This window comes from Dermacentor silvarum, chromosome 1 (genome assembly GCF_013339745.2).
Source record: "Dermacentor silvarum isolate Dsil-2018 chromosome 1, BIME_Dsil_1.4, whole genome shotgun sequence".
NCBI classification, from domain to species: domain Eukaryota; kingdom Metazoa; phylum Arthropoda; class Arachnida; order Ixodida; family Ixodidae; genus Dermacentor; species Dermacentor silvarum.
Window position 1 is genome coordinate 240,345,875 of NC_051154.1, and position 22,388 is coordinate 240,368,262.

The 22,388-nt window shown below is 47.9% G+C and overlaps 1 protein-coding gene across 24 annotated transcripts in view; it reads right to left on the minus strand.

Moving 5' to 3' along the window:
- The window catches only part of LOC119436989 (long-chain-fatty-acid--CoA ligase 5), a 184,140-nt gene that overhangs the window by 109,959 nt on the left and 51,793 nt on the right, over window positions 1-22,388 (minus strand). For 2 of the 24 annotated variants that reach the window (XM_049660166.1, XM_049660165.1), the window contains exon 1: window positions 20,000-20,231. The exons of 20 other annotated variants lie outside the window; for them this stretch is intronic. In XM_049660166.1, coding sequence (XP_049516123.1) covers window positions 20,000-20,033 — 34 coding nt within the window. In that variant the 5' untranslated portion in view covers window positions 20,034-20,231. Of the gene's footprint in view, window positions 1-19,999; window positions 20,232-21,943; window positions 22,086-22,388 lie in introns of those variants that run through there. 2 more of the 24 variants (XM_049660173.1, XM_049660171.1) reach the window with 2 other exon arrangements.

Genomic DNA, 22,388 nt, shown 5'->3' on the forward strand with positions numbered 1-22,388 from the left:
GAAAAAAAAAAAAAAAAAAAAAACAGTCGAGGGATGGTGAGTAGATTCGCACGCCTGTCCTCTCTTCAGACGAGGAAAGTTTTTACATTTATTGGAAATTGGGCCAAATAGTCTTGCAAAGGGGAATTCAAATATGTTGGTGGCAGCAATTTAGCGTTACGGGGGAAAATTCCGCAAATTTTGAGTGACAACGCGGACCTATCAAACGGAATGATTTCCTTAATACGAACGGTGCTAATTGTGCCTGCACAAGTACAACCTGTGGAGTATGCAACCGTGGCCACGTGTTCTCAAAAATGAAATTGGTTCAATAATAAATGCATATTGTTCACTTCGTAAAGGAGATTCATAAGTTATTAAACAAGTTTGAACCGTAAGCATGAGGAATCTCGTGTAAAGAGAAGGTAGGCGCGCTTCCTGGTATAACACATTGTTAGCAACGAATTTAGGCTTTGCTGTCCCGCGCTACAAACTTCCTCTTCTCACAAGCGGCGCCATCAGAGGTGCAAGTAATGTAACTAAACATATCTGCGAGTGGAATTTCTTTAGCACGTATTAACGCGAAAGCGTTAAAGGCCCAGTGTCGCAGAAAATCCGGTGTCGGCGGAGTTGTCCGTGAGCTAAAATTCCCGTATATATTGACGTATATGTATATGCCTCGCCTTTCTATATTGCATGCGGTATATGCGGGTTATATTGCCACACCATTCTATCCCTGAAGTTGCTCATACCTTGTCTTACATTCTTGACAAAGTTATTCCTCGGAATTTTGAGAATGACAGCCCACAAACAAATGTCATGAAACAAAACACCAACAGCGCATGCCTTTTATGTTAACATATCTTCTCAGACTGAAATATTAAAAGTGCAAAACAATAACAGAAACCTGAAAACGATGCAATTTTTTGGCGCGGCTTTGCACTAGCTCCGGGATCAACCCACGCAAGAGGCCGCGTTTCTACCAGAAAGCTCGCCTTCGTGCATAGCGTTCGCCGCCAGCGTTTCCCGGTAAACATTACGGTTACATATGCTGCAGTTGTCGGGAAGCATGAGAAGCAGTCAGGGATCTTTGAATGCTCTCGCACGTTCCACTCCTAAAGGCGAAGCTTAAGCGACCTCCAAGTTTTAATAAGCGTTCTAGTTAGTTAATTCTGGTTTAATGGCGCAAAAGCGACAAAGGCCATGCTGCACCAGTCACAAGACAACAAAAACCAATGTTAGGGCAGTAAACGCTGTGTTACTTTATAGTTGATGTAAATAACTAGTTTCATCTAAAAAGTTGAACAACTCGGTGAATGGCACTAGCGGGTCCGTCTCCTAATAGTAAGGTGGGGTGTAAAGGTATATGCAAGTTATCTAGATTGTGTAAAAGTTTCCGTCTCTGTGTTTCGGTATGTGGACATGTCATAATAATGTGCATTACTGTAAGTGGTTCATGGCACTTCTCGCAAGTTGGTGGGTTTTCTTTTTTCTTTTCGAAGTAGAAAATTGTGTGTTAGATGTGTGTGCCCAATTCGAAGTCAACACAAGATTACCTCATAGAACCGCTCTTGGTGACTGCATGATTTCTGCGTTCTGTACGGCAGACAAAAGTATCGAGGTTCATCACTGAAGGAGCCAGAAGCCATTCGAGTCGTACCTCTGCTCACCGCAGCGGGGCCCTTCACAGGTTCGCAGATACTTTCTAAAATAGCGGAGCAAGCGTCTAAAAACACCGGATCTGTGATCATTCAGCTATATCAACAACGACCTCATTCAATGCAGATACATTGCTCCAGAGTTTACCAAACCTTGAAACATGCGGATGAAGAAGAAGAAACACCAGCAAGGAAACGACAACAGACAAACTAAAAATAAACTGAACTCGAGCGTCGGCGCTATACAGAAGCTAGGTTGGCGACTGAAACGTTGCAAAACGTGCCAGCATTTGTGGAAGAGAAGCAGCAAAAGAAACTACCGCGGCTAAACGCACTTCACTTGCGGGTCGCCGTTCACTCGAAGTTTGAACTAATGAGAACCACGTGTACAGGCAGTAAAAACGGAGATCCAGGGTCGGCCCTCGTATACATAAACACGACCCCCCCCCCCCCCCCCCCCCTAGCGAGCAAGCGCTGGTGAAAGACCCGCGTGGGGCAGACGTTCCAGGAAAAGCGCGGGAAATGGATGGACAGCCAGTACTAGATGCACTGGACAGGACAGCTTATAGATCGAACAAGGGTGTCCCGCAAGGCGCTTATCTCTAATTTCTGAAATTTCATACTGCCATATTTGGAGCACAGAAACAACATTCTGGAGTTACTTTTGTTTAAAAAAAAATACCTCCCTTCCACTCAGTGAAGATGGTCGAACAGCGAAGCTGTGTTAGTTGCACCGAGTGTTACATGTGCATGTGTTCACGTGATGCAATTGCGTAAACACAAGTAAACACGGATCTACAACACGAACTTATATTGAAACGTTGCGAGGCGAGAAGAGGCAGCGACTTCCGACGCTACTCGACGAGTGTCCAGTTCTCTGGTCGAAACCTGCCGAGCCACCGTCAGATGCATCAGCTGCAGTCATGGACACCGCGCGCGATCGGCGCGAACACGGGGAAACGCGGACGGCGCCGGTAGCAGCTCTGCACGTTATCCGAAAGGGCGCGCCGCAAGAAAACACTTTCTCTTATAGCCACCGCCTCTCCTCCTCGCGCACAGCGCGGCCTCTCATTGGTCGCCTCTCCTCCCAGCACGCACCCTCTCATCGGTCGCCTCCTGCCCCAGCGCGCCTGTCCTCTTCTGGTCACGTGACCTGCGTGACACCGGCGGACGGACGGACGGCACAGCCTCAACCTACAACAGTTCCGCTGTTAAAAAACTAACAAAAACATTTCAAATGATTAGAGGAAAGGGAGCGGGGGGGGGGGGGGGGTCAGCCGCCTGCAAACTGTGCGATGTCAGAAGACAAATTGTGCCTTTAATTGTCCTTCAGAAGAATAACTCAGGAAGAAGAGAAACATTCCGAGACAGCACACCTCGCGTGGGCAACGAAAATTTAATTCGCCCTAAAAGTGACGCATCGAACAAAATTATCTTCCTTAATTGCTAGTTCCGAATATACCAGCAAAAGTCTTACCAAATACTGCTGGCTGGAGCACTGAGTGACTGACGCCCGGGAGGCCTTCTTCGTTATACTGGTTTTAACGATACAGAAATACTCGGAACGTCATTTGGAATTTTTAACACGCACCACGAGCTCGCGCCATGATCGTGAACCTTTTTTGCTTTCTCAAATCCTCCAAGTGCTACTGATTTTTTTTTTCTGTCTCTTCTCAATACCGTTTAAAGCAATTAGTTTAGTTCAGATACCAAGGCCGCACCGCCACAGCTCCGTCATCGACATTCGCACCTTGTCTCGAGTTGCATGCTGGGGTTGACGGCTGGAGTTGACGACACAAATAACTTCCTTCAGTGCGCGAACCTATTCTTTCATTTGTCGTGCAGAAAGGCGAGCGGAACATATATACGGAAGAATCATATTCACGCGGTCGAAGTGAACGCGCTGTGATGGTTCACTGCAGATGGCGTGATTTTCGTGCGGTCATTGGAAAGCGTATAGTGACCTTACGATATCTATACGCGCACTGAGTCAGTTTCTGACGGTTTTACATGGAATTCTTTAACGTATAAGTGAACTTTCTAACAAAAGGCGTAAATATAGTGCATATATAATATCAAACTGTCAGCAAATATCGGCAACCACGTTCGGGTTTGCGAAATGTTCGCTCGAAACTGATTCTTTTTGATGAAAAAATAAGAAATTTGGCACATTCTACCTTTTTTTTTTTTTTCGTCCAGAAAAATAGCTACCCATCTGCAAGTAGCGGTCGGTGGACTTGAAAAGCGAACTTCTCGATATAAGCAATATTCCTCCTGGAGATGTCTTGCCATCTGAGCTACTTAGGAGAAGAGCAGACGGCCAGCGCGAGGCAGAATGACGGACTCGAAGTCAAACGAACTGGTCGAGAAAGTTCTGTGGAAATCAGCGATGCGGAATGCCCGCGACGTGAGCTCCAGCATTTTACGGCCGCTTTTCACCATACAGGAACGAAGAATACCATATACGAAAGTACGACGACATCTATTGGGCAGCCACGGCGACGTGCGCAGGGCAGCACCCGTTTTCGCCGCTTTCGGCACGGCAGCCTGCTGGTTTTTCCGGCGCTGTATACCGTTATTTCGCTGCGCAAGAGGAAAACAATGCGATTTCCCAACCGCCTTCGAAAAGTTAGGCGCAGCAAGCTCGTTCCCCGACCTTCCGACGTTCTCATGCACCAGGCAGCTGAGCGCCGTGCTTTTTCAGCACACAGCAGCTTGGAAGGACAACGTTCTGTTTAGGCTGCGCGGCGAACGCAAAATCAACAGCGCGCTGAAAGCTCGGCCTCCGAAAGCGGCATATAACAGTATTCCGTTCGCGATAGTACTTTCGCCTGATCAGCACGTCCGGTGGCCGCAGATCCAGCGAGCTTCAGTATACAGGGCATTTTTTTTTTTAGACTATATAAATTATTTATAAAGATGAGCGTAGCGAGCGTGGCTTTTTTTTTTTTTTTTTTGTCAGAAACGTTCCTATAGGCAAGGCGGACATATTGTTACGCGAAGGACGAGTTAATTAAACGAGAAACTATTTACAGATTATATTTACAGCGGCGGTTGCAGCGCTGACCGGTGGGATTCACAGCGCGAGCCCAGTTCGTTCTTCCTCCTCTTTGCTCGAGTCATGGCGCCCGCGCGCCTCTCGTTCAAACGACGAAATACAACACGCGTGTAGCAATATCATGCCGCTATATAATAGCGTGAGTTTCGGAAGACCAACAAGAATGTGTCAATTATTCTATTACAGCTCTGCGGGCAGTTGTTTATATGGGAAATTTGAAGGCAGTTGCATATCAATGCACCTCCATTTTCTTTTTATCTTGAAAATCGCAAGTAATTTCAATGCAATCTTCCGAATCAAATCTGAATTCGAGATATTCATCATCGAATTTCAACGCTCAATGCAGGCAACATCGAAACCGAGGGCGCCGAGAGCGCAGTAAAGTAGTAGTATGTGATTACTAGGGGGAAGATGAAGAAATAAGTCCAGTGCCGTAACTCTCTCTCTCTCTCTCTCTCTAGGAGGACACCTCAATACACTGCAGGAGGACACCTCAACATCACTGCACGGAGGAAGGGGGGGGGGGGAGGATATTAGAGTTGAGAGAGAGAGAGAGACGAGGGGTGAGGCAGGAAGCTATCATATCCGACGGAAACGGCGTCCTGTGACGAAAAGCGCGACGAAATTTGAAACTGAACGTCGCGGGCAGTCGCGGCAGGTGCTCGTACGGCACGTTTTGCCTTGCATATCTGTGGCGACGTGCCGCATCTGTATTTGCCGCGGCACGCCATCATTCAAACTTCGCCACACACTACCTCAATCGGCGTTTCCGTGTGGCGTAGCAGCGGGGCGCGCTCGGTTTCGATATTGCCTGAATTGAGCGTTGAAATTTGATTATTATACCTCAAATTAGATGCGATTTCCAAGATTAAGAAAAAAAATTGGGGTGCATCCAAATGTCACTGCCTCCAAATTTGCCACTCAAACAACTCCCCGTAAACAACTGCCCTCAGGGTTCTAATAAAGATATAATGAACGAATTTTTGTTAATCGCCTTAAACGCGTTATTAGCGGCAAATTATGTCCGCCTCACCTATAGGAACTCCTCTGCGAAAACGCCAAGTTTCATCTACGCTCAGCCTTTTTATAAGAACAAAATCTATGTATAGCGCTGTTGAAAGTGCTGCCCCAGTGCTGCCGACAGTTCCAAAGTTGCTACAAAGGCTCGTGGAGACACGAGAGCACGATGAAAGTAGGCAGCGTATAAGGGGCGCCGTGGGCTATATTCCCGCATCTTTTACGAAAACGTAAAGACAAGCGTTGTCTGGCATTTTTAAACGTGCACTACACTTTATTGAAGCGCCGATTCTGCAACGTACACCGTCTCGAACGTCCCTTCGCGTGTATGATTGGCGCGGCGAACAGTGCAGCACCATTCACACCGGAAATGAGCAGCGAAACAGGCTTTCAAAGGAAGTCAACGTTTTCTCTCTCTCTTTTTTTTTTTTTTTCTTTTTAGCGCCGATATATCAGAGCGCAATGGCCGTTGGTAACATCCGCGAATGTGGCCGCGATATTAATAGTTTTCTGACGCTCTAACTTTCTTAAGTTTGGAGAGGCTCGGCGCAACGCGAATAAAACGTGTCGTATATATACAAGTTACGTATGCATCAGACGCCCGCTGCCCTCGAACAAACCGGGTCGTTCGTTGGGCGCATTGCGAACACAGCGCGCCGCGAACCGCGATATCGATCATCCATCCCTCCCCTCCTCCCACCGCGCTATACTGTAGGGAGAGTCGAGGCCATCGCCAAGGCCCGGGCACACCGACTTGCTTCGCCCGTATACCCCTTTGTAAAACGCTTGCCATCGAATACACGTCCCGAATCCCGCCGAATAGTCGCAATAGCCGCACGCAACTTAGATTCACACTGACGCTTTAAAGGCGAATTCGAATCGTAACTTTATCGAAAGCTCTCAACGCATACCTAATACATCAGACTCACACGAAAGCACGCCAACAGAAACTGCGTCTAGGATAAACACACACACACACACACACACACACACACACAAAATTAAAAGAATCTATAGGTTCCGTCATCGTATACTTATATAAACGACAACTTATGCACAGATACGAATACGTTGGCGTGAAATGCGTGGTAAACGCGTTTTTTTTTTTTTTTTTTTTTTTTTTAATGCTATCTCCGCCGATACTTGTAAACGCGTTCCTCTCCATCGCATCATCGTGCCACACAATAACTGTGTGACATGCGGTTCTTGCCCTCTAGAAGTATGTTTGGGACGACTCGCCCCGTCTCCGACAACTTGCCAAGCTTGCGCGCGCTTTCCATCTCTCATGCCGTTGTTAAGACAGGAACAAGGTTTTTTCATTCCGTATAACTGCACCCTTTGAGCGCGCGGGCGCACGAGCTTGTCTCCGACGGCGCTGGTCCCCACCGTTTCACCTGCACAGCAGCGGGATGGCTGGCGCCCATCCAAAGGGAGAGGAGGACCAGCGCACGGGCCGTGGGCCACCGTCATCAAGCGGAGCATCGCGGCGGAGGCCATGCCGGCGAAGTGCGGCCAGCTGCGGCGCCACTGGTCTCGGCTAGTCGGAGAACGGGGCCAGCCCCTATAGGATGCGGCGAGCAAGGCAGACTTGTCTATACGGGGGCAGGAAGCCTTTATTTTTGGTACCCGGCCACCTACTGCGCGCAGATCCAAGATGAAAAAGAGAAAGAGCGCGCCGTCGGCCAGGCGGAGACTATTAGACGCTTACCGTTATACGCGGAAGGAGAGAAAACAGTTATCGGCGAGGCGAGTTTACAGGCACGGCCTATATAGGGCGACCAGAAGCTGCGTTCACAAAGAGGGGGGAGAATTTCCTGCGCGCGTTGTCAAGTGACGGAACGCGGCAGTTCGGCCACTAGATACCGCTACTGCTTTAACGTTACTAAAGCCTTTAAACGTTACCAGTCCCGCGCGTCAGTCAGATGCCGACAGGCGTAGATTTTGGGGGCGGGCACTTTCAGTGGCCAAACGTCTCATACTTCGCAGCTAAAAAAAAAAAAAAAAAAGGCAGAAAGTGCAGACTACGACGTTGTCAAAGCGGCTCGCTGTGATCTTGCGTGGACTTCCCGACCAGCCACCCAAGTTGCCTCAGCTCAAGCAACTGTTGGGCTCAACAAAGCTTCGCGTTAGCAGCAACTGGCCCCTTCAAACTGGTCACGGTGCGAACCGTGTGGAGCTGTTCACATTGCGCACCGCCAGATGTCCTGATCTGGACTGCTTTACACCCCTGCTCCACTGGGACGCGTGTGTACAGTCACCATGTGGAAGGTGATATGAAACGACATAGGAAAAGTGTAGGAGCTTAAGATTAAATAACGAGTGTTCACTACCTATTTCACCGCCCGACCAAGCGCGCTGTGTATAAGCAACGCGGATCTAAGGCAATCCAAGGTTATTGAGCTGTTCTTTTGAAACTTGAAGATACTTCCGTTTTCTCTTCAGTAAAGTTTCTTCCCAAAGACAGCCGGCAGTCACAACGTATGATCGCGGTCTATGTAGATACGTACTCTGCTGTCTTACTTATTTTATGTGGCGTGGAAATGGCAAAGGAAATGCTGGCACTTTTCTGGTAGACGTCCTTGTGTACGACTTTTTAGCGAGCCCATTATTTCCCCCATGACCCGACCCTCGACTCGAATGATTATATGCATGCTTATCGGGGGCCTCTAATTTGACACCGCGATAGGCTAATGCTGGCCCTTAACTGGTCCACGGCCTTGTGTACGACTTTTTAGCAAGCACATTAATTATTTCCTCCATGACCCGACCCTCGACCCAACCGATTATATGCTATCGAGGGGGGGGGGGGACATTTGATACCGCGTTAGGCTAATGTCGGACAAAATATACGCGGGGGCAAACAAGAGCACAGAAATCACACCACCGCCGTCAGAACAGAGCGCGCAGCAGCTGATGACCGGCCAGAGGGAAGAAACTAGGAGCGGCTCGGCTCGTCTTTCCGCGATGCCCCTTCAAAACTGGAGGCGATAAGACTTCAACGGCTCGCGTTTACGCGCAGCGGCTACCCGTGCACGTTACCCAAGCGGAAGGCACGAAAAAACCGCGCGGGCACAAACATAACTGGGTCGCCCGAGCGATTAACGTCGCACCACACGACCTGAAGACGTATAGGTCTGTCGAAATCAGAAGAGAGAGAAAAAAAGAAAGCGAGGAAAGGCGGAGCCAAATGGTGCACACACACACACACACACTTGTCAACCCGCTGGTGAAACAACGAGCGAGGAGGAGGAACGACTACAGCAAGTCCGAGTGGGAGAAATGCGCAAGGGACCGGGCTAACACACTTCGGTCAACTCACGTGTCAAAATGGCGACGGTGATAGCCCTGACGAGGACGAAAAGCAGACCGCGAACGGGTGATTTACGGAAATGAGAAGCTCGCGCCTGTCATGAAGAGGCTCGACTTTTTAGCATCTTCCACATTTGCATGCGCCGACGCGAGGCCCCCTATCGGCGTGTACACGCGAAACCGAACCCCACTGATACCGCTCACGCTCGCCGGTTGATTGTGTACGGTAGCGTGGGATTTTGTTGCCGAGAGCACTACCGCGAGTTCGATTCCTGGAAGCGGCCCGCCGTAATACGGTGGGGGAAGAATGCACAAAACGCCGCGTCCAGATTTAGGGGCACCCTAAAGAGAAAACCCAGAAGGCTGAAATCTATCATGGGCCCGCCAATACGACGTTTCTCACAAGCAATTAACGTGTAGCAACGCTAAATCTCCGCAAAACCGACTGCCATTCGAAGAGCACGAGATCAATAGAAACGACAATCGATCGCTATACGTCGATTGCACAACGCATTCCTTCAGCCATGCCCTCACTTGGACCCTTCAGATCAAGCTGGAATGTTAACAAGCGTACAGACAATTCAACGTTACTGTCGTACATTTGGTGCCGTTGACATACTACCCAACTCGGCACCTATATATACAGGGTGTCCCAACAACCATGCACCAAGATTTAAATATATATGTGCTACGTAGCTGGGTAGAACCAAGGTATTGTTGTTTGCCGTCGCTCGGAGATACTCAGATTATTTTTGCATTCCGCCTAATTACATAATTAGTCTTAATCGACTTGTCAAATATAATTAGATGAAAAGTGCCAATTAGAAAATTGTAGAGCAACATAAAAACCACCCGATAGAGCTTTATCTTGCTTATTTATCAACTTCAATATAATTAGATGATAAGCGTCAATGAGAAAATTCTAGAGCAACACAAAAAATTCCTGATAAAGCTTTCTCATGCTATTGAATTACATAATAGCAAGGGAAAGCTGTGTCGGGAGTTCATGTTGCTCTACAATTTTCTCAATGACACGTTTCATCTAATTATAACATTTGAGAATGTGATTATTAATTAAGACTAATTATGTAATTAGGCGGAATGCAAAAAATAACCTGAGTATCTACGAGCGACGGCAAACAACTTTACCTTGATTCTGTCCAGCTACGTGTCATATACATACATTCAAATCTTGGTGGATGATTGTTGGGACACCCTGTATAAAGTAGGAATTCCAAGACTAGCACCGCTTTCGAGATCATTTCCCAAGTTGCGCCAGGAATATACGTCGGCGTCCCAAGCAGATTTACGCTGCAGTACACGAATACTTTATATAAGCTGCGTGAAACTGAGGACGAGCGTCTGCGACGTTCGAACGTCCCTGCTACATTACTTTTTTATTGCGACAGCATTCACGTGGACACTCCAAGCGCATTTTTGCCGTCACCGTCGTCGTCGCCGTGAGGTTCCGTATAATGTCCAACGGCGATAAACCGTCGCCGCTCGCCGTACGCTGCGTGTGCGAGTGAAAGAGTGTGCGGGTGAGCCGGCAACCGCAGCTTTATCTCGCGCACGAGGCACGGGGAGGAGGCGGCGGGTGGGGGAGGGGCGTTCTGCTTCCGCGGCTGCTGCTCACAAAGCTGCCGCGCAGGCGCCGTATCTTGAAAGCGATCTGCGATGAGGCCGAAGTGTGCGCCCGCGGGGGCCTCATCTTTAAAGGGACTAAGTTCATTCGCCGAGTGCCGGTAGCATCGTATGCGCTGTGCTTTCCACGTTTAATTCGCGTTGAAGCGAGAGCCAGCGCGAAGGTCAATTTGCTCGCTGGCGCCCTTTCTCACTCCAGCGTTTTGACGAGCTTCCGCGGTCATCGAGCGAGATGTGTTCATGTTTACCTGTGCGCGCGTGACACCGTGCTTGTTTAGTTAGTAAGCGAATATTTACAACTTTATACGGCCGATAAAACTACTATCCTTACTTCGTATAGCTATCTACTAATTTGCTATCGCAATCGATGCTTCGCCTTTCGGGCGGAACTGCGAATTGTTTGTGTTGTCCGTACACTGCAGAACGAGCTTTTGAGGCGATTAGCGCGTTCACATAGGCCGTGGCATTACGCAAGAGAGTCGTCGCGATCAGAAATTTTCTTGCAACCTTATACGTCACCGGTCTAATTTAGACGTCTGTAAAAAAAATATCCCGGATACTTTACAACAGGACGTTTTCCTAAACTAGCAAAGACTAGCAAATATAACACACGCATTATAGAGCCAAGCGGAGGATTTTCGAGAGAGAAAGAGAGAGAGAACGCTACAGTTTTCAGAAGGAGCAACAAGAGGACGCTGATACATCTTTCATGCAGTGCAAGTACTCCAGCAAGACGGCGTCGTCTTGCTGAGAGCGCCGCGCAAGGCATACACTACTGTATTCAAGCATGCATCTAAGTTCAGACTCGTAATCATTCACCACGCACGTGTGAATGATTACACGAAAAATGATTACCTTTGCATTCCGTACGCGTTTTTATTTTTTTATTTTTTTAGCTCAAGCGCGTTCGTTTCATTCATGCTTTCTGCGGTACCTATTAAACTGGGCAGAATGTAGCGGAAAAAAAACTGAGTAGATGTCACAGCAACGACTTTACATCAAACCAATAAAGCACTCCCCATACACATTATAACGTTTTCTTTTTTTTTTTTCGAAGCCTGTCACTGTTTTATGCAACACTAATCCACAGCTAACCTCTTACACGCGGTGCTGTACAGAGGCTTCCTCCCCCCCCCCCCCCCCCGTTTTTTTTTTTAAGCTTTCCCGTTTTCTGTTACAAGGGCAGTCCCGAAGAGTCTATTTGACAGTGCTGAAGTGGCAGCCTTTCTCGCGCAGTTTCATCTTTAATACAAGCCTTGAATCCAGCGTCAACTCGGGGCCAGCTCGATCTGGTCGTGAGAGCCCGCCAGGCGGCCGCGGCTCATGGGGTCCTGGACTAAGGACTCCACCCACACCCAGAGCCGTTGAAGGACCCTGCGGTTTCCCTTTATTTTAATAAATGTTATCTCTCTCTCCCTCTCATTGAAACCACGAAGTCGTCATATCTAGAGCATTGGTTGCCTAAAACGTCATTCCAGCTATTTTAAGCTATGTGCGGTCAAGAGAATGGAAACCTAAGAGGCGGTTAAGTGTCCCTTATGCGGCGAGCAGCATTGCAATGAAATAGCACACGCTAACGATGAGCGATATTTCTTGCACCTAATAGGACTTCATTTTTATTTACAGTCCACTGTTATAAGCGTCAGAAGCTAATGCAGAATTGGGAACTCTATTACATACAGCGAGGAACTTGTGCATATTAGGAACTTATTCAACAATCACCAACGAAAAAAAAAAAAAAAAGAAACAACAGCAGATACAATGCACAGCTGTAACGTAAAAATAGTCACAGTGAAAGATAAAAAAGGGGGGGGGGGGGGGGGGGGACAATTGCTAAACGCATTTCATTTCTTTCTTTTTTTATGGGTTTTTTTACGTGCCAAAAACTAGTCCTGATTATGAGGCACGCCGTAGTGGAGGGCTCCAGATTAATTTTGACCGCCTCGGGTTCTTTAACGTGCACTACAACGCAAGCACACAGGCGTTTTTGCCTTTCGCCTCCATCGAAATGCGGCCGCCGCGGCCGGGATTCGATCCCGCGACCTAATGCTGAACAGTGCAACGCCTTAGCTGACCGAGCCACGCCGGCGGGTTGAATTCATCGCTACTGAGTAAATAAACTCGAACGGCTTTTTTTTTTTTTTTTTTTTTTTGAAAAGGCGCCAATAGAGGTATAGTTTAGAACCTCTTGTGGCAACATATCTTACAATCTCGGACTGCGCAAGGAAAGAAAGAATCGGGAAACGTGTTGCGTGGAATCTGTACTCGGTTAAGTGTTCACTGTGCTTATTTCTCGTTAATGTAGGCTGTGTAAGCGATCGCTATATATTTTTTTTTCAGGATCAATTTTAAGCTGGGTATATAAAATACGGATAATAATTTCAGGTGTAACAATTTAGCCCGTTTGTGTAACTGGGTAACTTAGCCAAGTTGTTAATTAGCCCTACCCAATAGTTCAGAAGGAGAAGTGTAACGGTCATATTTGTTATATACAAATCTAATTGTACTTCCTTGTACATTTTCCAATATCACTATGCCTGACTTAGTGAATGGACACCAGCGTATTATACCATACTCAAGTACTGGCCGAATGAGAGAAGTGCACACGCTAGCGATTTAACGTCCCGGGATGCGGATTTTAATCGTCGTTTTGACGAATAAAATTGGATGTGCTTTGGCACTAGTGTCTGTCCAATCTTAAATCTGAAATAGGAATAACATCGAGAGTTACTCCTGAACCTGTTTGTCGTGAAGCTGTCGAGACCGTGTTGGTACTTTAGTTGGTTTTTGTTTTCTTTTAGTTATTATAGTCGTGGAAACAGTTCTTTCTAGACTGAAAAGAATCTACCATTCCTGACAGTTTGGTTATTTTCACGAGTGTGTTGCTTAGCGCTGACTGGTCTTGAGAGCTATTGATAAATTTGCATATTATACAATTGTCGGCACACAAGCGTACAGTTGATTCAGTGTCACGTGCAATGCATGAGTTAAAGCGAAAACAGAGCCGCTAGAACCGTTGCCCTGCTGCGGTACTCCAGAAAAACACAGCTGTAGGCTCAGTGGCATGTCAGTGAAGAATCTTTCCATACGGAATCATCGACAATATCGAGACCCGTCCAAAAGATAATCCTTTAACCGTTCGTTACACTGTTATTTCCCTGAATTTTGACACTTTTGTGAGCAAGTTTAATACGAGTATTTTCTTCGAATAAAGCAACGTATAGCGAGATATGAGGACTTAACGAGAATCGGTGTCATTCACTCCTTTGAATAATGAAAAGGAGAAAAAGAAACGTACGGAAGTTTACGATTCTTTTTTTTTTTCCTCTCTCTCTCTCTCCTTAGAGCCAGCTAGAGCAGGCCGCCGCTTTCGAGCTGTGTTTACATCTGACCAATGACCCCGCTATCTCCTCTTGAGCTTCCGCAAGACTTCTAGGATTACAGTTCTCCCGGTGGCGCTCCTATCACAGCGGTGATCGCTAAAAACACTCCGCGCAGCCGTATACCAGCTGAAGCCGTATCACCAGAAAGCGCTCTTACTTGACCCAGTCAGCGCTGTAATGTTTCAAAAGCGTACCTCGCGGCTTCCTAGAAACATGCTAGTTTGACAACACGTGCGTAACGTATAGTGGGGTATTCTCTCTCTATGCCTGCATGGCTCAGATATCGTCAATGCGCGCTCAGACAACCGCGGGGCCTGGATTGAAAGGTCGGATTATTGAAAGGTCGCTCGCGAAACAGGCACGACACGTAAGTTAATTACTTTTGGGAAAGGTACCGAGGAACCCACTCACCGGCCCGTGTTGGTGGACAGAGTTCCGGTTTACAATGCACGAAAAATCACGCGCACAAGGGCGAGGAAAGCGGCGCTAGTGTCGCTGTCATTCTGCGCTTGCGTAGTTTTTAACCGCTGTCTTGTTTGTGCTTTGGTCCGAATAAGGCACAGCGGCCGGCCGAAAGAGCATGTACTGTTATGGGAGATCGATAACGTTGAAAGAAATCAAGAATTGTGTGAAATCTCGTCTGTAGCAAATTCATATTACAAAACGAAAACAAAACGCCGACCAAAGTGGTGTTGTCAAAGGAGTTGACTTTTCAGCTGAAACGTCAGCCCTTTTGACAACGCCGCTTTAGTCAGCGTTTTTTTTTTTTTTTTTTTTTTTCTGTTTGCAATGATAGAGAACGTTTGAGTGAATATGCGTCGAGGAGCTATAGACCAACGGGGAACCAACTTCGTGGTGTGTGCAGCTGTACACGATCCACAGGAGAAGCTTCTGGGTCACACGAGGGACAAATGCTGCAGTGGGGCAGGCGAAGCATGAGGAACTCAAGTGGCGGTCAGAACCCCTTCCTCCGGCCTCACCGTTCCCTTAACAGCAAATTTTCGCCTTCGAGGCGGACGATGTTTCCCACTAGCCTTTTCTTACTACACATGTCGTCGTACACACACACACATTTTAAGCGACGCTCGTACATGCGCAGAGCCCAATGAATTCCCTGCGGGAGTCGTCTCTGTATAGGCTGGCTGGCGCCGCAGCCCAGAGCGATCCACGTTGAGCATATCCCTTCGGCGGCCAGAATGCAATCACCTCTACCTACCTACATTCTCGCCAGCTGCTCGAACTACTGCCAGTAATGCTGCGCGTCCGTCCCAGAGGGTCGGGGGCAGGGGGGCTACAACAAAAGCGAGAAGCCACGCCACTTCTTCGACCCCCGTGCCCCTCTTCCTTGCCCCCTGTGTCATTGTCCAGCAGGACACGTGTGGGAAGCCCTTTCAAACGCTGTTCCGTGGGCTGCGCTGTGTACTGGGGTGCCTCGATACCACCTCTCTTCTCGCATCGAGGCACAAGTCTGCACTCCGGCACGGTGACGACGTCTCGGACCTGCGGTATCTACGGGCCTAGTCACGCTCGAATCTGACAAAGAAAACAGCCTGACAAAGCTTCCCCATAAAATTATAAAAAATAAAAGATCTTGTATGTCGCAAATGCAAAGCGCCGAAGGTGGTCAATTTCAACGCACCGAGGCATCCACGTGTACGTACACGTGTAGATGAAATCACCGTGAAGTTCAGAGGGGCATGCTCGCTGCTTCACCTCCATTCGCAACCCGTCCGAGCAGAAACAAATGCATGACGTGCAAAAAATGCGCGACAGCACTCGCGCATTGCTGCCTCCCCCTCGCCCCCACTAGCGTTATAATTGCCAAGTGGCGTGCAATTCGCACATTCGCTTTCGTACGCGGGTACTTCAACCTCGATCCAGAATGAAACACATGACGGAATAAAGCGCGCGCACAGTTTTATTCTAACATACGATGCGATGCGACTGCCGTAAACAGTCAAGATTAAGCGTGCACCAGACGTGACGTAATGTGAAGAGTCGTCCACTTTTAGGGGAAACACTTCATTAGTATTCAAGCCGGTATATCTTGAACATTTCTTCTACTTCACGGGGGAAATGTGCCCTATACGACGCCTAATTGTGATGCCGATAAATGAAAGAATATTTTTCTAAATATTGCGCTACACATCAGCCGCTATGAGCTCTTCAATACTGATGACGTGTTTCCCTTAAAAGTAGGAGATTATCTGCGGAGAGCGCAATGCTAGGCGAGCTGAGATTGGCTTCGCGTGCGCTGTTATCGCGCGCTTAGTTATTCTCTCGCCGCTGCTGCCGCTTTTCATCACGTCAGGGTTGTGAACATATCGCGAGAGATATGTTCATGTTTGCCCGTGCGAGCACGACGCCACGATTGTTAATTTAATTTGCAAGCTCAATGTTCGCTGCAATTTATACGGCCGATAAAACCACCAACTTTGCTTCGTACAGTAGTCTAATTAGTACTTGGCAACCGCTATCTAAGCTTCGCCTTTAGGGCGAAACTTGGTCCTTTAGTTCCTTCTGCAGACTAAAGAAATATTTCGTAAAGTTTGTGTCCAATGACAGGCTCTGTGCGAATCATTTCTCTACTTCTGAATAAAGCAAATTTCCGAAAAAGACTTTCCCAAACATTGATTAAATATGTTCAGTTGCGGTGTCGGCCATCTTCGTGTTTTGAGGTAGTGGGAACTGGGTACTAAATCACGGAAGTAAAAAAAAAAAAAAAAAAAAATAGACATAACGCTGCAGCAACAAATGCGCGACTGGCTCCAACGGCGACTCTGCCCCTCCCACGGTGGCTCCCCCCTCCCCCTTTTATTTTTGAACTACTCCACCAATTTAAAGTTCCAAACAGGTTGTAGGTGCTTACCATCCCGAATCTGCAGTGGGTCATGAGGGACGCCGTAGTGTAGGGCTCCGGATTAATTTTGAACGCCTGGAGGTCCTTTAACGCGTACACAAATTTCAGTAAAGCAGCGCTTGTATTTTTCTTTTGTATTTATCCCCTCTCGAAATGCAGCAGCCGGGAATCGAACTCGCGACCTCGTGCTCAGCAGCACAACGCCATATCCACGGAGCCACCGCGGCGGGTGAAGTTACAAACAGGTTTTGTTGCCCGTCCGTCCGTTACGCAGCGACACTGATCGTTGTGCCGTGATCCCTGCATTGTTTAATTAGTACAGGCCTGCGACAGCACTTCATTTGTCACGCCGCCTTCGTTGTGTTGTCGTCATGTCGGCACCATGTCGCTATTGTCGCCTACGTGTCGTCGTCATATCGCCGTCGTGACGTCATCGCCATCATCGTCGTCGTTGAGTTTCAGCAGTTTGCAGAGGATTGCAGAACTTTTGCGCAAGATTGGGGGGTTGGCGAAGTCGCAAACTGCTGCGCAGTACTTCAAAAATGTTTACTGAAAGTGTAGCACTATAATTGTTGCCGCAGTAGCAGAGTTCAGAGCCGACGGAGTCGCCAAGTGTGCCTTATATATTGCTTTTGTTTTACGAGAAACCCTGAACCATAATGAATGTGTGGTTCATTAAGGAACAATAACCCGTTATACACGTGGTCAAATATATACAATTTTTGTGAGCGGATACTGAGGTTTGTTGTCGAACCAGTTTCTGTCTTTGCTAAGCATATTATACCAGCTAAGTTCTATTACAGCGCCCATACGTGGACAAGTAATTTTTAAATGCAACCTTAAAACTCGACAAGTAAGCGCAGTTATCCAAGTGGACTTTCGCGCTCTATGAAATAGAGCGCGAAATAGAGCGCGAGTGGAACACTGACAATAAAAACACTCGCAAAAAAAAAGCCTTGCTCACTTAACACAGCGGAACCTGACACGTCATGAGTAAAAACAAAAAATAAACACCGTCTCAAAAAGATTCATGAATTCAAAGAGACTGATCCTCCATGCCGATCCCTTCAAAGTGCAGACCGCAGCTAGCGCCTGTAGCAGTGCACTGCTGAAAGGTCACAAAGAGCGCGGAGAAGCAAACGACGTCATGCTAAGTGAAAATAAAACTGCTCCAACGTGTCCCAACATGCCCCAATACGCAATATAATTATCCACACTTATTTGGGCGACGTGCCATATTTGCTATGGTAAACGTCACGCTAGCCATGTTTTCGTGCGCTGTTGCGGAGCTGCCCGCAGGCGTGGGTCAAACCCATGCAAACGCGGTTTAACCGCAGAAATTAACGTCATCTACCACTTAGTGACGCACGCGGCGCTCTCTTGCGATGAGAACACCCGGAGGCCTTTAGTAACCAATTTGGCCTTACCGAAATTTTCTTCGGAGAGCAATTTTGCTATCTTCCCTACGGTTATTTTACACCTTACTTCGATGGTAAATGTCAATAAAAAAAGAGTGGAACACGATAGCATTCAAAGATAGGGGGCTGCTTATCAGGTTTTTCTCTCGTATATTCAAATTGCAATCCGACGCTATCACGTCTGTAGGTTGTGGTTAAGTTGTACTTTACGATTTTTCTGACGGATTTTACTTTGAGAAATTAAATTTTTGTTCACTAACGCCTTGCGTCACGCGGAGGGCCTGCCCGGTCGGGGTGGTTCGGAATGATTATTTCCGCCAACGACACCGGCGCTTACGCCGACGCCGGATTCTCTGCGACACGGGGCCCGTAAAACGCTCTCGCGTTAAAATATCACAGTTGGCGCAACGCTGTTCGACGAGTAATGTTCCTGCGCATCGGCAAACGTTTTTCTTTCTTGCATATGCGGGGTCAGCAGGACAGTTATACCACTACTTAATATACAGAAATCACGATGTACACGGGCAAAGGGTATTTCCAGGGGTGGAAACGCTCCAGTGGAGGTTATCTCTACCGAACTCTCATCACAAGGCAGACATGCCATCTTGCAGAATGTGGCCGCGAGTGGCCGAACAAACCTCAATGTTCAGCACTCAGCAATCACATAAACAGCTGGTCGCTTAACTGCAGAACTGCCCTGCGCAGGGTTCATCGACGAGGCAAGAGAGGCACTACTACGTACGTGTGAAGGTTCAAACACAAAAGAAAGGGCGAGAAGCCCCTAATTTTTTTCCAAGCAGTAATTTCTTTCCTTTACAATAGCGACCAACATCTAAAAATATGTGCGGTCATGACCATGGCTCGCTTGACCCACTTTCCTAAGGACCCTTCACCCCAAAAGGTTTCTGCTCATGGCGATTTGAAATGAGCAAGTTGGCTGAGTACAACAGAAGGGGCGTCATACGTGCATCCGACAGAATTCAGTGATATGACCAGCTTGTCGAAGCCGTGGACACCCCCCCGCTAACACTTTCTTCCCTTATCCCATTCATTCTTCGTCCCTCCGAATTGCACATCTCGAGGCTCGCGATGCATGCAGCGTCAATGCCGGCCGGCTGAGGGGCAACGCGGCAAGGACGCTCTGCAAAGCCATTTGTCCAAAGAAAGAAACGCCCTGGCATGCAGGCAAATCTCGCGATGCGTTAAAGAATAAGAAGGGCACGCTAGAGCGTTTCGGTACGGCGGTGCCACAAGGCAGAGTCGTTGACCTCCACGTCGGCGTACTCGCCGTGGCCAAAGCTTTGCACGGCAAGCACGAAAACACGCTCACACAAGCGCGAGCAGCAAGCAAGACGCCAATAAATAACTCTATTTAAAAGAGCGACGACTTGTCGTGGTACTCAGCTTCACAGCACTTCTGTCAAGGACACGCGACCGTCAAAGCGCACAGGTTAGAGCTTCGCCTGAACTTGGCGAAATGCTACAAGGCTGCAGTATACCTTTTCGTTAAAAAAAAACCACTGAGCACAAAAAAAAAAAGAAATTCTGTAACAATTTCCTGCAATGAGCACTTTCTGCATAAGAAGACCCTAAAAGCAGACGACCTGTCAAACAAAGACTTACATATGCCGCCGACACACAAGCGCGCGAGGGAGCACAAAGGTGATACGCACCAAGGTTTTTCAGAGGGTTTGAATGGACAACCATGCCGGTAGCAAAGCGTAGTCCTCAGCACAAAGAAGCACGAATTACTATCACAGGCTTCACGAAAAATATTCGTCTTATGAACGACAGTTCCTACGGGACAAAAACAAACGGAAAGTTCACACAACTACAGACGGACGGTAACAACACCGCACACACAAACCACACCGTTACCCGCGACAAGCACCACCATCAAGCACACACACACACACTACGGACGCTACGATCAACACGCTAGACACGTACGCCGCTAAATATACGCCTAGCGCCACCTATGCAACAAAACTTGATTTACCATTCCAGCCGTTGCGGCGAACGCCACCAGGTGGCAACAGCGTTCGAGACGCAAATAAGCACGGCATCGGCATTTGCAATGCGACAAAGAGAAGTTGGTTCTTTATTCTATGACAAAGAGTGCAGTAGCAGCGCCAGACAGAGCAGTGAACGTGGAGCACGCTCGAAGCACCTTCAGAAAAGGTTGACATAGTTGTATGGCGGTGAGCTTACACAATATACGCAACCTGCAAATAATGGCTGTCGGGCTTCAGCACACGACCGATGTGTAACCATCAGCACGTCGACGGCCTGTAGGCAGCTCTGCAGTAGGCTGACCCAATTCTAGCCACCCTAGCTGTAGGCTTTCGGTCAATCGCGCTGCATATTGCGAGTGAATTGTAAAACACGCTCGCGTTAGTCATATTGTGATGTCACTATTGTTGCCGTCTAGTTCGCGCTCTTCTACACCTAGCTTTCATTTGCACTGGCAACGTGTCACCTGTTCTATTCTGTGTAACAATTATTGTGAACAGCCACAAAAACGCGATTATTTCCGGCTACCCTCGATGCTTAATTTTTCTTTTCTATAGAAGAATCCAACTTGATGTGTTGGCAGCACAAAAATGCGACTGTCACGCACACAATTTGACAAGCATAATTGTCGTGCGTTGAAATGAAATCGTGGGAGGAAAAAAAAAATGAAACTTGCAATACCTTACATATTTGCTATAATTAAACGCAATTAGGTTACTGCGTGCGCAGACATCTGAATACAGAGAAAAGTTCGAAAATAACGTTACGAATGATTAATGCACTGCCAGTAGAGGACGTACCTGTTTACCGACACTCTACCCGCCACTACGTTTCTCACGCAGTGTCAAGGTTGGTCAATTAATTCAACGAATGCGAGATAATTAATATAGCATACACGCGAAGTCAGCGCAAATCAAATATTTAATTTCACTAAGTCACATAGCTGACACACTGCAGCTTCAACGGGCTATTTCAATGTGCAGCCGACATACAGCAGACACACGGAGCATGAAGGCGGAGTGAGGAGTGCCCGCTGTCAGCCCGCAGTATCGTGCTCACTATTCTGACAAGGGTAAAACCTTCAGAATGAGGGGAACGTTGAAGCGATGTGTGGAATCAATCTGTAGGTACTCGTTCGCTGCTGCTGTGGCGAGCTAATGAGTTCACCATTAACGAGCATCATCGCCCGAAGGAGGTGACGCAATGCACCAAAGTATGATAGTGGCACGCGACCAATATATAGTTTATCATATTGATTTCTCACGTCAAGAGCGAACGTTCTCACTGCGAGCGTGAGGCTGAGATACCTCTACTCTTACTTGTGAAAGCGACCGTCGTCGATGCACTAACGACATCGTTGCTTTCAAGAGCGTGAATACGCGGAGACGCTGCGTTGCAATTTACTCGTCTGCTATGCAGTTTAGGTACAGGTCGGACTGCAATCGGTACTTTCAGACTTCGAGTGTATTGTTCCACAAATATAACCGATACACTGGGCAGCTTGACCAAAATGTTCCGCGAGAATACTGGCTTTGAGATTGCTACCAGTGTATAGGTGCGCACTCGTAGCCAGCACGACTGGGAATGAATCGAACTGCGCCCACCTGGGAAGACTGACCTGAAGACCTTTCAGACACTATCGTTCATGCGCCGATTCTTCGACTCGACAAGGGACGGTCCAAGTAGTATCGAAACCTTCGCAGTTCGCGAAGACGTATTTACTGATTTAACTGGCCAGTATCACAAACTGACGAAACTAAAAGCCGGCACTTTCACACAGCCCTTGCGTACTGCGCACGAGCCGGGAGCCAGGGGAAACGAGGGTACGGTGCCGCCTAAACATCCCAGCATGCCACGCTCTAATCGATGGGGACGAGAAGCGGGAAAGGCGTGCGTAGGCCCGGCTTTCCCAACGCCTTTATCGACGTTTCCCCACGCCAGAAAATGGTTGCTCACCTCACGTGACGTCACGTGAGCTCGGGAGAGGCGCCTCGATACGGCTTCCCGTTGGCTGGCTTGGATCAGGCGACGGGAACAGACTGTGCTTGC